The 16,314-nt window shown below is 40.5% G+C and overlaps 1 protein-coding gene across 6 annotated transcripts in view; it reads left to right on the top strand.

The window, feature by feature from the left end:
- The window catches only part of LOC140732252 (signal transducing adapter molecule 1-like), a 56,055-nt gene extending 44,560 nt beyond the window's left edge, over positions 1–11,495 (top strand). For 4 of the 6 annotated variants that reach the window (XM_073054603.1, XM_073054604.1, XM_073054605.1 and 1 more), the window contains 3 exons: positions 2,243–2,396; positions 2,847–3,025; positions 9,335–11,495. In XM_073054603.1, the coding sequence (XP_072910704.1) occupies positions 2,243–2,396; positions 2,847–3,025; positions 9,335–9,533 (532 nt within the window). In that variant the 3' untranslated portion in view covers positions 9,534–11,495. The remainder of the gene's footprint in view (positions 1–2,242; positions 2,397–2,846; positions 3,026–9,334) is intronic. The other 2 variants (XM_073054600.1, XM_073054602.1) reach the window with 1 other exon arrangement.
- The last annotated feature ends 4,819 nt before the right edge of the window (positions 11,496–16,314 follow it).

The raw sequence follows: 16,314 nt of genomic DNA on the forward strand, positions 1-16,314 counted from the left end.
CTTAAATGTCCTTCAATAAAAATGTTGCGGAAGCAGTACTCTTGTCCAGGCCGAGAACTGAAGCTTATAGCCTCAAAGTTAGGCCTGCACCAGATGGTGAGGAATGTTGGCCACTTTGCCTGTCCACTGTCAGTGTTGATGCAATGTTTCATTCTGAAACATTGACAGTTTTGTTTCTTTTCTCTAGTTACTGGTTCTCTACATACTGATTTCCTTCAGCAGGTTTGTGTGTTGGAAAAATAAACATGCTTGACATAGTTCTTGCTAATCTACCTGTGATAGTGCATCCATTCACAATGGCTCTACTACAGGTGACCACCGCACTACTAGTCTTGTCTTTGTAATGGGGGTCACTAAAATCCTACTAAGGGAGTTAAACACAGAACAAATTCACCACCTCAAATTTGGGCTTCCAAGAAATGCTGAAAACCTTTATCAATAGCAGAAATGTATCTTACCAGAATCCATAACCTCATAGTCCACTATTAAAGATGGGGGATAAACTCTGGTTCATTGACCAGAAGGAGATGTCATGATTGTTGTTTGAGATCAATCATCTCAGCCCCGGGACATCACTGCAGGAGTTCTTCCAGACATTGAATTAGGCTCCAGCATCTCTTGATGAATCATTACGTGGTCAGAAGTAGGGTTGATCACCTTACCTATTTTGATCGCACAACTCAAATATGTGACTTTTACTGCCAAAAAACTTCAAGGGCATGGAAATACCACCACCATAGTTTCCCTCCAAATCCTAACTTGAAAATACTTTGCCACCTCTTCACTATCTTAATACTAGAATTCCCCATGCAACAGTACATTGAGAATACCTTCACCAGAGGGCCTGTCCGATTCGAGAGAGTGCCCTTGGTGAGCTGGAGTCAGCCAATTAGAAATTAGCATTAAATGCTAGTGGCATCCAGATCTTAAATAAATGAATAACAAAATGCTGTTTCCACTCGTTTTTTGACTCATACTTTTAAAATTTATGGATTGATAAACATGCTAATCAGAGTAATCCGAGCACAAGATTGGGATACAGAAATAAGTTGATCGATTATTATTTTACTTTATTATGGGGGTAATCTATCATCCTCTGTCATACCCTGTAAAACTAAATTACAGGCTGTTACCTTTGGATACCAACAACTGGTTGCTCAATTTTAATTTAGCTTTTTTTCTTCTCCCCATCATTCTTTCATAAGCTATCATATGCTCAGTGTTTTTTGTATTTTACAATGATACTGATTGAGGCTGTCCATTGGTGGGGGTTGACCATGGATATTGCGTCCTAGCAGCCTATGTCATACATAAGCCAGGGTGATACGAAATGGAGAACAAGCTGTTGCCCATGTAGCAGGCTCGCCCTCTCCACACAGCTGATGAATGCAAAGGAATGGCAGAAACCGATACAGTTTGGCATCAGTGGTGCCATAGGAGTTGGTAGTCAGGGTTGAACTCAGCATTGCACTGCCTTATGGACTCCAGCTCTAGATTTTTCCTTTGGGTTTACTCCCAAAGCATTTGTCATGAGTGAGTATAGCTACAAGGCAGCTGAAGTTTGAGATCAGAGTTTTCCTTCTAGATGAGCTGCCAACCATGGCTGATGAGACCTATCTGCCCGAAGCAACTTGTTTAAAGGCACCAATGACTCGCCTTTGCCCCTCTCCTGTCCAATAGCAATAGTTCTGCTGGTAAGCCACACGTGAAAGCCTGGAGCTGGACTTGGTTGTCAGAGGCTATTTGACGGGTGCCCACCATTGGGAGCATTTAAGCATTTAGTAGGTATTGGGAACTCAGCCCCACAACCCTTCCCCCGGCAATGACAACCTTGAGGAACAACGATGTTGCTACTTGCCTGAGATTCACAACAGCGTCTAAAGTAGTGTCAGGACTGGCACATTGACATGACCTATGAGAAGTCTTCTCTGTGCACTCTTAACCTTCCTCAACTTTGGCCAGATGCAAAACCGGTATTTTAAAAACAAAATTGTTTCAGCTTTGTCAGAAATAAAATGTGCTATGCTGTCCTATAGATGGCGTCCTTGATACAAATATCTGCTCTGTTTATGATCTTTTAGTTATGAATTATGATAGGATTCATACTGATGCCATCTCTGGGCAAGAAATATTGTATGGGCTTCTCTCTGAAATACAGCTTAAATTTATGGCCCATTGAATTTCATTGTATTATTTTAGATACAGTATTACCTCATACCTGTTTACTACTTTCTGGTTTTAGGAAGCATTCTGAACTGTCTGATCTAAATATGAAAGTGATGGAGGCTCTGTCTTTGTATGCTAAATTGATGAATGAAGATCCTATGTATTCCATGTATACCAAACTCCCGAATCAGCAGTATTATGTGCAACCATCGTCTGTAGCAGTCTCACAGGTATCTATTAAAAATAAGTTTGCAAATAATTTTTGATATTTTTGATCATCAAACTCTGTGAATTCCTTAAAACTGAAAAGAAAAACTTATCTGTGCATTTAATGTCCTAGCTGCGATTTCATCAAAGTATTTGACCACTGAAGATTTCTTGCAGCAAATGAAGGACGTGACAACTTTTAACTAATGACATAAATGTTCTAGAGTTCATGAAATAAGTGCATACAACATTGTGAAAAGTTGAAATGTTCTTTGTCATAAACTCTCTGGTCAGATTTTTGAAATCAAATGGAATTTCTCATTATAACATTACAGTAGAAAATATTAGTTGTTTCATGAGAAACGGGGAAAGCAAAATATCAATGGTTTCCCCTGCAAAAGGTAAGAGTTTGTTTGCTGCTTTTGGCAACTTTGAAAACTCAAGGCTATTTGATGGCATGTACTTGACTTTAGCAGGTATATTCAGGACAGCCTCCCAGTGGCACTTACGTAGTATCTGGAACACCTCAAATGGCTTCAGTCCAGGGTTACAGTCTTGCAGCTGATCACATTCCATCACTTAGTCAGACTGGTCTTCCACCAACAGCAAGTTCAGCTATGTCTACCCAGCAAGCTGTGACATCTTATACTAAGTAAGTATGTATGTGGTGTTCTGTTATCATCTGAGTTATTCTGGACCCCTTGCAGAACTAAATGATTTCTAAATCATTTTCAGTAGCTGTGTACTTTAACATCTAAACTGAAACTATCCGGCGATAAAATCAACTTATAATTACTTAATCATTATTAACTTGTAGAATAATTTTCTTTGAAAGGAGAAGCCAGTAGTTTCCAGTCATTTAAATAAATTCAGCGTTACAGGAGACCCCTAATAAGCTTGCCAACAGGAAAAAATAATTTACATATGAAGTTCAACATGGATAAATATGAAGTCATAGATGTTTGGAAGAAGAATAGAGACCTTATTTATAACTGGGAAGATGCAGCTAGAGATACAAGGAAAACTTGGAGTGGCAATCAGGCGAAGTTGCACCATTGATTAACAAGATGACAAAACTGAGATGAAAGATGATGAACTAAGCCTCGGTGAGATAATGGAGAGCTGAATATAGTTTCACTAGATCCCATTGGGCAGTTTAGCAAATTCCTATGAGTTCCAAGTAAGTGGCAAACTGGATCCAAAATTTACAGAGTGACATGTTGCGAAGGATAATGTGATAGCTAGGCTTTTGTAGACCAGTATAGCACAGGAACTAAATTGTTCCTTTGGCCCATGATGTGCCAGTCTAATTAAGCTAACAACATCTAATCCCTTCTGCCTGCAAATGGCCCACACCCCTCTATTCTCTGCACACTCACCTGCTTATCTAACTATCTATTGAACACCTCCATTATATCTGCCTCCACCACGTTCTGACAGTGCATTCTAGGCACCCACCTCTGTATAGTAAAAACCAGACTGCCCCATAGAAAATAGGTGCAGGAGTAGGCCATTCGGCCCTTCGAGCCTGCACCGCCATTCAGTAAGATCATGGTTGATCATCCGACTCAGAACCCTGTACCTGCTTTCTCTCCATACCCCTGATCCCTTTAGCCACAAGGGCCATATCTAACTCCCTCTTAAGTATAGCCAATGAACTGGCCTCAACTGTTTACTGTGGCAGAGAATTCCACAGATTCACCACTCTGTGTGAAGAAGTTTTTCCTCATCTTGGTCCTAAAAGGCTTCCCCTTTGTCCTTAAACTGATCTCCTTTTGAATATTTTCTTCTCTTGTTCTTTAAATGCATGGTCTATCTCAATATACATTTAAACTCTGGAGAAAAAGCTTTTGACAATCTGTTTTATCCATGCCTTGGATAATTTTTATAAACTTCTTTCAACTCTCCCCTTAGACTCCCTGGGCATGATTCCTCATAACTCAGTAATGGGGGAGAACACTAGTAGAGATTTACAAGAAATCTAGCATGGAATTCGGAGGGATTTTATTTCCTCAAAAGTTGACACAAATAGTATTGTGTTTAGAGGAAGTCTGGACAGGTGAATGAGGAAATGATAATATGTAAAATTCTGATAATTGGCATCAATTGTTTTGAAGTCAAAGTGGTCCAGCATTTGGCTCTCTCATTGTTCTGGAGTGTGAGAAGTGTCTGTAATTGGAATTGAGGGTCTAGATTGTGTGTTAGTTGTGTGCTCAAAGTGGGGTCAGCGGAAATCCACTGGGTTCTATTTTCAGCTCCCTTTATGCTCATCAGTTACTGAAAAAGTTAGACCTCTGTGTAATATACAAAATAAGTGTGATGTGATGGAATAAAGAATTATATAAAAATATACTATGCATATGGAATAAATTTATAAATACCAGCATGTTTTTAGAGTGTAAACAGCGTACAAAATTGTGGTTTAACGTGTTTACAGTACATTGCAGTGACTGAGGTAACAGATGGTGTGAAGTTTTTCTTTGTTCTAATAGCCCTATAGTGCATTCGTGAAGGGAGCTTTTGGAAAAGGCAATTTGCAGGGTGGGTAATGATGCAGTGAATTTTTTTCTTCCTGCTTCTTCTGGACACATACAAGTACTGTACTGATGGCAGACTGCAGCTAATTACTTTTTCTAAGTTCATTTGCCACTCCTTTATCCTTAATGCTACCTCTCCAGCATCATTTTCCAGCTGCCCAATAAACACTCTCTCCTCTCTTTCATTCTTTTTATATATATATATATAAATAAAAAAAACCTTTGGTATTCTCTTTTATATTACTGGCTGGCTTACCTTCATATTTCACTTTTTCTCTCCTTAGGACTCTCACTTGTCTTCTGTTAGTTTTTAAAAGCTTCCCAACCCCCTAATTTCTGGCTATTTTCTCAATATTATATGCTCTCTCTTTTGCTTTTTTGTTATATTCCACTTCCCTTGTCAGCCATAGTTGTGCCACACTACTTCATCTTTAGTATATACCTATCTTATTCCTTTAAAATCCTCACAGAAATTTCTGCCGTTGCTGTTTTGCCATCATTCCTGCTGGTGTCCTCTTCTAATCAACTATGGCCAGCTCCTCAGTTCTATTTTCTGCACTGTAATACTGATACATCTGACTTTAGCTTCTCCCTCTCAAGCTGCAAGGTGAATTCTATTACGATTACTGCTTCCTAAGGGTTCCTTTATCTTAAGGTCCCTAATCAAATCTGGCTCATTACACAACTCCCAGTTAGAATAGCCGATCCCTTAGTGGGCTGAATCACAAGCTGCTCTTAAAAAGTCATCTTGTAGGCATTCCCTCTCTTGAGATCCAACACCAACCTGATTTTTCCCATTCCACCTGCATATTGCAATCCACCGTGACTATTGCAACATTAACCAGCCAGTGGTGCTGTGGACTTCGAGGCATGAATAATCCTGAGTTCGTATCTGGTTGGCTGCTTGCATGTTTTCCATCTATGCTGGCTTAAGTAAGCTAGTAACTCGGTCTTGTATACTGTAATTTAAAAAAAACTGTCAAATCCTATGCAAATGGCAAAAATGCCACCTTTTGAGCCACAAGACATGAAAAGGAATGACAGTCGCAATATGGCCCTTTTTACATGTCTTTTATCTCCCAGCATTACTTGCATCTCACATTTGAAGGGCTGAACCATCTGAATCTATTTCTTGTGGTTGCTTAACTCTTCCCACAAGGATTCTACGTCTTCCGATCCTATGTCACCTCTTTCTAAGGGTTTGTTTTCATATTTTTTATTACCAACAGAGCCACCCCATGCTCTTTGCCTACCTGCTTGTCCTTTTGATACAAGGCGTATCCTTGGATGTTAAACTGCCAACTATGATTTTCTTTCAGCTATGACTTGGGTTGCAACTTCATATATGCCAATCTCTTGCTGTGCCACAAGATCATCTATCATATTCCGTACGGTGTATATATTCAAATATAACACGCTTAACTCTTGTTTTTGTCACCCTTTTCAATTATTCCCCCATGTTATGTTTCAACTCGACTGCAATTTTGCTCCATCATCTGTCTGTTCTTCCTCAGTCTCACTGATCAATTCAGTGTATGCTTTCACTCGTATACCAACTGCCCCATCTTCCACTCTGTCACTCCAGTTCCCATCCCCCTGTCAAATTAATTTAATCACTCCCCAACAGCTCCAGCAAACCTGCCCACTAGTATTCTGGTTTCTCTTGGGTTTAGGTGTAACCCATTCTTTAGTACACCAGAAGAGATCCCGATGATCCAGAAATCTGAAACTCAGCCACACATTCATCTGCCAAACCATCCTATTCTTACCCTCACTGACATGTGGCACAAACAGCAACCTAGAGATTACTATCTTTGAGGTCCTGCTTTCAGCTTTCCACCTTACTCCCTATATTATTCCTTCAAGACTTCTTTTCTCTTTTCCTACCTATGTTGTTGGTACCAGTATGTTCCACGACTTCCAGCTGCTCACTCTCCCCCTTTAGAATGGTTTGGAGACAATCTCAGAACATACCATCCGGGTGTATCTTTCACGTCCACAGAATCTTCTGTCTGCTTCTCTTAACTATGGAATCCCCTAACACTACTGCACTCCTCTTCTCCCCCGTTGCCTTCTGAGCCACAGCACCAGACTTAGTGACACAGACCAGGTTGCTAGGTCAACACTCAGTCCCCAACTCCCCCAGCAGTATACCTATTGTTGAGGGGAATGTCCAGAGGGGTACCCTGCACTGTCTGCCTATTCCCTTATCCTCTCCTGTCAGAGTGGTCATGATGAGTCAATGGAGAAAAGACACATTTTTCTTCAAGTTGGTGTGCATCTCCTCCTTTTTGAGGACTTTCAGCTATAAGATGTGACTGCACCAGGACACTAGCTTGTTTATTTCCTGTTGCTACTTGACTTTGTCACCTTCAGTGTTTAGTCCAATGATGGTGTTGTCCACAAATTAGATGATTTCTAATCTAACATCTCATTCGATTGGAAGTCAGCTGAGGCTATACAGAATATAAATAATGACTTAAGCTGAAAGGCTAATTTTTGTGTTGTAATATCCTGAATATGAAATATTTTCAATTAAGAATTACAGTACATGGCTTCAGGTTGGTTGTTTCAGTGTGGAACAATCTGCTAGTAACTTTGAACACTAAAGGATAGTCATGTGATCTACATCACAAGTGGAAAATGTGCTTATAAGAATTGCTGTTTGTGCATTGATTTTGAAAATTTGTCCCTTTTTAACTAAATTTTGAATTCAAGGTGTTTATTACAAATCAGTAGTAGATTTATGCAGATAAAGTGCAATGAAAATACATATTGCTGAAGTACTTTAATTGGTGTAATAGTTTTAGGCATATAGATATAAAAAATGTAACTGCAAATTCAGTAAATATCATTTTGTTTATAATTAACTTTTAACCAAAAACAGTGATATCAAAGCATTTGAAACCTAGTGATGATACTATGTTTTAAATGTTTGACCTGCATACATTCACTGCTGAATCGTGTACTTTAGTGGTCACCAACCTTTTTAAGCCCAAGATCCCCTACCTCGGCCTAAGTAAAAGGCAAGATCGACCCCAGATCAATTAGTTACACGTATGCGCACCGGGGCAGAAAAGACCGGAAGTAAAACCCCGCAACCCGGAAGTAGTAGAAATAATGTATGAACACCAGAGGTACCCACCCTTTTTTTTGCACCGTGGACCGGCTTAAAATTGACAATATTCTTGCAGACTGGCCGACGGGGTGCAGGGGTGGGGGTGTTAAACATGATGGGAATACAGCGATACTCGAAGCAGGTTCCTTATGTCCAGTCTATTCTGCAGTTTAATTTTCGCGGCTCTCGGCACTTAACTTCTGTCCCGCGCTGCTCACGATTTTTCCACTGAAAAAACCCAACGGGTTTGTCTTTAAGTGCAGGGCGCTTGGACTCAAGGTACCGAAGCAGTTTTGAGGGCTTCATTGCCCCATTAGACAGCCTCCAGGCCCGAACTCCAGCTTCCCGCCTGCCCGCCACCAGGTGCGGCTGGTCATGGGTGGGGTGAGAGGACAAGGTCAGGGCGGGAGGTCCCCATGCCAGGGCCGCGGCGGTCGCAGTCCAGAGAGAGTGAGCGACCGAGCGAGGACATGGCGCCCCCCCCCACCCCCAGTAGGACCTATCAGCCCACAAAAGTTTGTTTCAGCAGATTGCAGCGAGGTAGCTGCTCTGATACTTACGAAACGCTGAGCCCAAATTAGGTCGTTTGCGAATATTTTAGCACCAGGTTCCCCACGAACATTCGGTGTGTTAAACAGTTTAGAGGCAGTGCTCCAGGCCAGTAGCGACGGCACTTCCCGCCGGCCGCCCGAGGCCAACCAGTGATCCCTGTGCAAGGGTGTCACTGCAGTTAGGCGACTGATGACCTCGCATGGGTTCAAGTTCAAGAGTGAGCGTGACAGGGGATGAGGAAAGGTGCAGCTGAATCATATCCTTGCGGCCCGGTGGTTGGGGACCACTGAAGTACACTGTGTAGTGTGGGGGAGCTATGCGCACACGCACTGGGTAGAAAGAACGGAACTAAAACCCCGCAACCTGGAAACAATCTCTCAACAGTATTTGTGTATTTATTTTTCATTTTTTTTCGGGATCTACTTGCATACTTCCATAATCTGTTCACTGAATAGTTCTTGGAATAAAATTACTCTAAAAGCAAGTATCCAACTGTTGTCATTAATACCATTTAAACGTGGCTTGTTGCAAGTTTGGTCGGTTAAGTTTTATCAGTCTATAGTATTTAGCCAACTTTTCAAAAGAGGAAGTTGGCTAGGGGAACTGTGGATATTGTCAGGGGTACAAACCCACATTCTTCAAACATCTGTGTTTGAGTCATTTACCTAATTACAAATCTATTTTAGCTGTTTACCTTGCATGTTAAATAGACCTCAGGTTTTAAAAATCAATTCAATTTTTTTCTCTCTTTCAGTGCTATGGCTGCAAGTACATACATAAGTCAGGCACCTGTCTATAGTCAAACTCCCCCTTCAAATGTCGACATCTCTAGTTATCAGAGTACAGGTTTAAATGGACAACAGATACCAAGCTACAGTGTTTCCTCGACAGCACATGGCCAAGAATCTAGCAGTCAACAACAATCACCTTACTCACAGAAAGCACTTCTATAGAGGATATGACATTTCTCATCAGTTTTGTCCTTTAACTATTAACCCTTAACGCTGGTTGAGAATAAACAGGCAGTGCTTTAATTCACAGCAATTAAAATGTCATCAATATGCACCAGTTGCACTGAACTTTTGTTTCTTCAAACAGAACCACCTAATACTAAAGAAGGACAAATGGTAAGATACCCCTGAAGAAGTATCATGATGTCCCATTTCATGGGATAAAATGGAACTGATAGCTGTTGTGTACATAATGTTGGTTTATTGCATTAGTATTAAATTTGATAGCCATAAGTGAAAATGTGAAGATAAACTGTTGCAGTTGATATAGAAATTTAATTCATGGTGGATTTCAAATTAGATTATCAATTTTTCTAGTAATTTTAATTTATATATATTTAAAATAGATAATGTTTCATCATCCTTATGATGTGAAGGATCAAATCTACATTGCCACATTTTGCACTCCGATTGGAAAAAAAGGCTGCCTAGATGCCTGCAATGATGTTTTGCTCATTCTGGTCTAAAAGAGAAAGCCCAAATGAGTTACAGGACTTTCTATGTATTTTGTTTTGCTACTTTTTCACCTCCAGTGATTCTGTTTTGGCTTCTTTGTTTTAAACATTGTTCTAACTTAAAATGGGATTTATTTTTCAAATGAAGAGTCAAAACTTATTTGTGACTCATTACAACCATGTGCAGTTTAATGCTCAGCAATATGATGTTCTGCCTTCATATAATGATTTTGACGTTTGCATCCTCCAAGATGATTGTCGATACTCCAAGTTAGGAATTTGAAGGTAGTGAAATTTTTTCGTTTTCACTCCCGGCTGTTTCTGGTATCTCCAAGCCTGAACTTTTGAAACAAAGCAGTTCTGAATTGTGTTACTGCTCGTTTCTTGCCAACTATCAGTGACAGAAATCACTACTTTTTAAAAACAAACACATGCAATTGATGCTATATTAAAAACTGTTTGTTTTGTTTGAAGGTTTGTAAGAGGTATCAGTACTATTTAGAAACTTCCCAATCTGTCTTTTGAATTTGAGTTCCTTTCTCACTGTTCTCAATAAAGAGTATTATCTATTTTCAGTGCATAAATGAAGTTGGAGGGGAATGTGGAGAGGCATAATCATATTTGCAGACCGGTGGCAATTTTTTTTCCTCTGGAATTGCTCTTCTTTAAAGGCACTACTCTCATGTTAAAGTGACACCATCATATTTCTGTTCCAACATCATTTATCATTCTGTATGTAAATTTAGAAAGTTGTTGGGCAACGTTTAACGAGATGGTGCTGCTTCAATCTAGTATCTATAACTGGAGGTGTGAAATTTGCAAATATTTGCTGCATTTACACTTTTTTAAATTCTTGAAGTTGATATTGTTTGATCTGAAAATGGAAAAAGATCATATTTTTCACTCAATGTAATGCAATACCAGCCAAGTGTAATTCAAAAAAGTACTTTGGTTAATAAATAGTTTAACAGATGTAAACTTTTTTCCTGTGTTCATCATTAAATCTACAAAAATCATCCATGGTCCATAACTCTGTAAATATAATATAAATGTTTACCACGTGCTAATTGTAAAATGCTGGTTCATTTGTGTTCAGTTTCCCATTTACGGAAGTAAACTTGTTAGAAAATGAGCAAAAGATCTGTATGCAAGATGTTAAAACCATTTTATTGATGGATACCTGAGTATGTTTTGTCACATAGAGTTTTAAACGATGCTTATGCTGATAAGATCTGAAAGCGTGTTTGTATAATCTTTGACTTGTTAGCTGTCAAATAAGTTGTAACAAGAATGGCTGAATTCAATGAAAAAATTATAAGGCATCTCATAAGATTTCCTATTCTATTGCATGTCATGGGTTCATAAAGTGAAAATACTGAATCTTCATTGAGAGGGTTTCACAGTTGACCTGTGACCAATTAAATGGTTTAAATAAATAGTTTAACAGATACTGTTCTGATGTCAATGAATTGAAATAGTTTTGTCAAAAAGTTTAATAGTTTTGGTCTTTGAGTTCCACTATAAACTACTAGAGACTTGTTTGTTCTACAGCCTCTCAGTCTTTTGCACTTAGGTTTATAATACACCGAGATGATCTTCTGAGGTCAGCACTTTCTGAGAATGAATTTGCAAGTGACTTTAATTAAAGCTCCACAGTTGATATTGAAAAGGAATTTTTTAAAGCATTCATTTCTGGAGGACCAGCATATAAAAGCAAGGAGGTAATGCTTATGCTTTATAAGACACTGGTCAGACTGCATTTTGAGTAATGTGAGCATTTTGGAGCGCCATACCCAAGGAAGGATGTGTGAGCATTGGAGGGGTTCCAGAGAGGAGGTGAAAAAAGTTAACATATGAGCATTTGATGGCTCTGGGCCTGTACTCATTGGAGTTTAGAAGAATGGGGGGGGGGGGGGTGGGAGAATCTCATTGAAATCTACTGAATATTGTAAGGTCAAGATGGCGAATATTTCCAATAGTAACAGAGTCTAGGACTAGTGGGTACAGTCTCAAAATAGAAGGACATCCATTTAGAACAGAGCTGAGGAGGAATTTCTGAGGAAAAATCACTGCCTTAATCAGCTGTGGAGGCCAAGTCACTGGGTATATTTAAAGTGGAAATTTTTTTTGTTTAGTAAGAGTGTCAAAGGTTATGGGGGGGGGGGGGGAGGCAGGACAATATGGTTGAGAGGGGAAATAATTCAGCTATAATCGAATGCAAAGCAGACTCAATGTGCCAAATGACCTAATTATGCTCTTGTATCTTATGGTATTATGAAAGCTAATTCAGCAATTGTTGAAGTGCAATGGTCTCAGAGTGTGGGTTTTGCTAAATGAGGGTAAGTGTATTATATTATTTTAATTTTATCTTATGGTCAATGTTATTAACATATACAATTAAGTCCACGCTGGCAGGTTTTGAGATGAAGCTTGAAGTTTCAGATGAGAGCATAAACAAGATTAATGTGGGTGGTCCCTCTTTATGCCAATCGAGTCTCATTTAAAGTCAGTTAATTTCAATGGCTGGACTAGAGTTGTAAAAAAATGCAAACAGCAAAACAACAAATAAGGCAGAACCTGCAAAAATAGACTGCAGCTAGTTAATTGCATGTCGTCTACATTGAGCAAGTGGCAATCTTTTAAAAGAGAAGTCGTGAGATTTCAGAGCTTTTCACCATTATGATAGCAAGTCCAATAAACCTTTGAGTGCAAGGGATATCAAGGCTTTAATAACAAAAGAATAAAGTACATGGCAACCTGAAGCAACTGAAAATGAGGAAGTGCTTAAGGAATATAGCAAGCAAAGGAGTGGGTGTGTAACAAAGAAATAAGACCAGAAGGAAATTGAAATATTACTTAAAGCCAAATTAAGGAAAACCTCAAAGCCTTTTATAAATTTATTAAGGGTAATCAGTGAAAGAGGTAAGGCCTGTTAGGGACCAAAATAATAATCTATGTAAAGCCTCAGATGCAACTGAGCTTTTAAATATTTGTCACCTGTATTCACTGAGAAGTAGAAAATTCAGCATAGGAGATTGAAATTCTAGAAAATGCTGTACTTAAAAAGAGCTAATATTGATACCTTAGCAGACTTAAAATGGAGAAATCTGCGGGACCCAATAATATGTTTTTAATTGACCATTGTATTTTCCAACTTTGGGTAAACCGCTGTCACTATTTTCCATTATCAGACTTGTGTACCTTTCACATCATGCTTGTTTCAAATTTCATGTTAGTGGTCAGTATTTGTGCTCCTCACTTGATTTGTCTTAACATATCTCCATATATGGATCCTACATCTCACACCTCCCCCTCAGAGTTTATTGGAAGGGGCCCCGATCCAAAACGTTAATTGGTTTCTCATTCCAGAGACATAGGGGATGCTGATTCTGGAATTCTAGAAGCTATTGTCATTAAAAGGAGCAGATGTAGGATTTTAACCCAAAACATCAACAATTCCTTTCTTCGCACAGATGCTGCTTGAGTCACCGAGTTCCTCCAGCAGATTGTTGCCCTCGTCCCACAGATGCTGCTTGAGTCACTGAGTTCCTCCAGCAGATTGTTGCCCTCGTCCCACAGATGCAGCTTGAGCCACCGAGTTCCTCCAGCAGATTGTTGCCCTCGTCCCACAGATGCAGCTTGAGCCACCGAGTTCCTCCAGCAGATTGTTGCCCTCGTCCCACAGATGCAGCTTGAGCCACCGAGTTCCTCCAGCAGATTGTTGCCCTCGTCCCACAGATGCAGCTTGAGCCACCGAGTTCCTCCAGCAGATTGTTGCCCTCGTCCCACAGATGCAGCTTGAGCCACCGAGTTCCTCCAGCAGATTGTTGCCCTCGTCCCACAGATGCAGCTTGAGCCACCGAGTTCCTCCAGCAGATTGTTGCCCTCGTCCCACAGATGCTGCTTGAGCCACCGAGTTCCTCCAGCAGATTGTTGCCCTCGTCCCACAGATGCAGCTTGAGCCACCGAGTTCCTCCAGCAGATTGTTGCCCTCGTCCCACAGATGCAGCTTGAGCCACCGAGTTCCTCCAGCAGATTGTTGCCCTCGTCCCACAGATGCAGCTTGAGCCACCGAGTTCCTCCAGCAGATTGTTGCCCTCGTCCCACAGATGCAGCTTGAGCCACCGAGTTCCTCCAGCAGATTGTTGCCCTCGTCCCACAGATGCAGCTTGAGCCACCGAGTTCCTCCAGCAGATTGTTGCCCTCGTCCCACAGATGCAGCTTGACTCTACCAGCATTTCTTTTTTCGTTCTGAATTCCAGTTTCTGTAGTTTTATTTGTTTTCCATAGATATTGGGAAACATCCCCCATAGCGAAGATCAGTAAAATCCCACGACCAGACACAAATTCCTCTTCCCATCCCTTTCAGCATTTTATAGGGACCACTCCTTTTGCAAGTCCCAGTCCACTCTTCTGTGGATGAGCAGTGGGTGGTGCCTCATACTTTCCTACCATCCAGTGACATTCTCCCCAGATAAAGCAGCATTCAGAGACCCAAACAATTTTTTTTTCCCAGTGAAGCTCACGTTTCTTTCAATCTGATCTACTGCAGTTGACTTACACAGTATAGCTTCCAATGCATTGAAAAAAACCAATGAAAGTTGTGTGCTTGCTTTGAGAGCATCTGCTTTCAGTTTCCAGGATTTATCTTGAGTTATGCATTGCCTACCACATTAATTCTCCATGCTAGAGGAAGGTTCAACACAAGCTTTTGTCTGGACACAAGACCTCCAGACTTGCATCAACCTCTCTGATAAGTTGCATTCTGTTGGTCACATCTAAGCATCACTGAAAATCCACGCATCTGTGACTTTAGCTCAAATTTCCCCCCTCCACTGGTGGGTATGTCCCAAGGCCTGTTATTAGCAACGCATATCACAGGGAGAAGTGTAATCACCTTTTAATCATTTCTGTTAACCCATTTAACCTGGTCTGACATTCTAGGAGATATTCCCTTTCTCCTGTCTATCTCTGCCCTCTCATTCAATGCAAGTTAAAACTAACTTATTTTCCCTCATTTTTCCAGTTCTTTAACTGGCGCAATAACTCTATTACTTTCTCCTCAGATGATGACTGAGTGTTGATCGTTTCCAGCCTCTTATATTTGATTGATAAAAATCCTTCTTCAACCTTTTTGATTTTTGTCCCCACGTTAATATTCAACTCATCCCACTGACTGCAATTTTGCCCTATCTGCCCTTCCTCACATTCTCATTACACGCTGTATCTAGACTCATAGGAAAGTACAGTACAGAAACCAAATCATGGACCTGTATTCCCAATCCCTTTACTGCATTCCTCAGTACTCTACTGTTCACTGTGTAAGACCTACCTTGGCTGGTTCTGCTGAACTGCAACACCTCACACTTGTCTGCATTAAATTCCATCTGCCATTTTTCTATCTAGTCCAGATCCCTCTGCAAGCCAAGATAGCCTTCCTGGCCAATCTTGGTGTCATCTGCAAATTTGCTGATCCAAACCACATCATCATCCAGATTGTTGATATAGATGATAAATGACAACTGACCCAGCACCGATCCCTGCGACACTCCACTAATTACAGGCCTTCAGTCAGAGAGGCAGCCATTGACTACCACTCTGGCTTCTCCCACAAAGTCGATGTCTAATCCAATTTACTACTTCATCTTGAATGCTCATCTACTTGTATACCTAATGCCCCATTCTGAGCCTTATCTTGTTCCCACCATGCCAATTTAGTTTAAACCCTCCCCAACAGCTCAAAGCAAACCTGACCACAAGGATATTGCTCCCCCTCAGGTTTGGATGTAACCCATACTTTTTTGTACAGGTTATACCCTGCCAGAAGAGATCCCATTGATCCAGAAATCTGACCCCCTCCCCCCTGTACCAATTCTTCAGCCATGCATTCATCTGCCAAATTATCATATTCTTATTCTCACTGGCACATGGCATAGGCAGCAATCTAGAGATTACTACTGAGGAGGTCCTGCTTTTCAATTTTCTACCTAACTCCCTATATACTTTCTTCAGGAGCTCCTCCATTTTCCTATCTATGTCAATGGTACCAATAGGTATCATGACTTCTGGCTGCTCACCCTCCTCTTAGTAAATGCTGCTGACCTGATCTGAGGCATCCCTAATTCTGGCACCTGGAAAGCAAAGTACTGTTCAGGTATCTCTCACACAGAATCTCCTGTATGCTCCTCCAACTATGGAATTCCCCTTCATTATTTGTAGGCCTCTTCTTCCACCTTCCCTCTGAGCTACAGAGCCACACTCCATTTCAG

This window comes from Hemitrygon akajei, chromosome 8 (genome assembly GCF_048418815.1).
Source record: "Hemitrygon akajei chromosome 8, sHemAka1.3, whole genome shotgun sequence".
NCBI lineage: Eukaryota > Metazoa > Chordata > Chondrichthyes > Myliobatiformes > Dasyatidae > Hemitrygon > Hemitrygon akajei.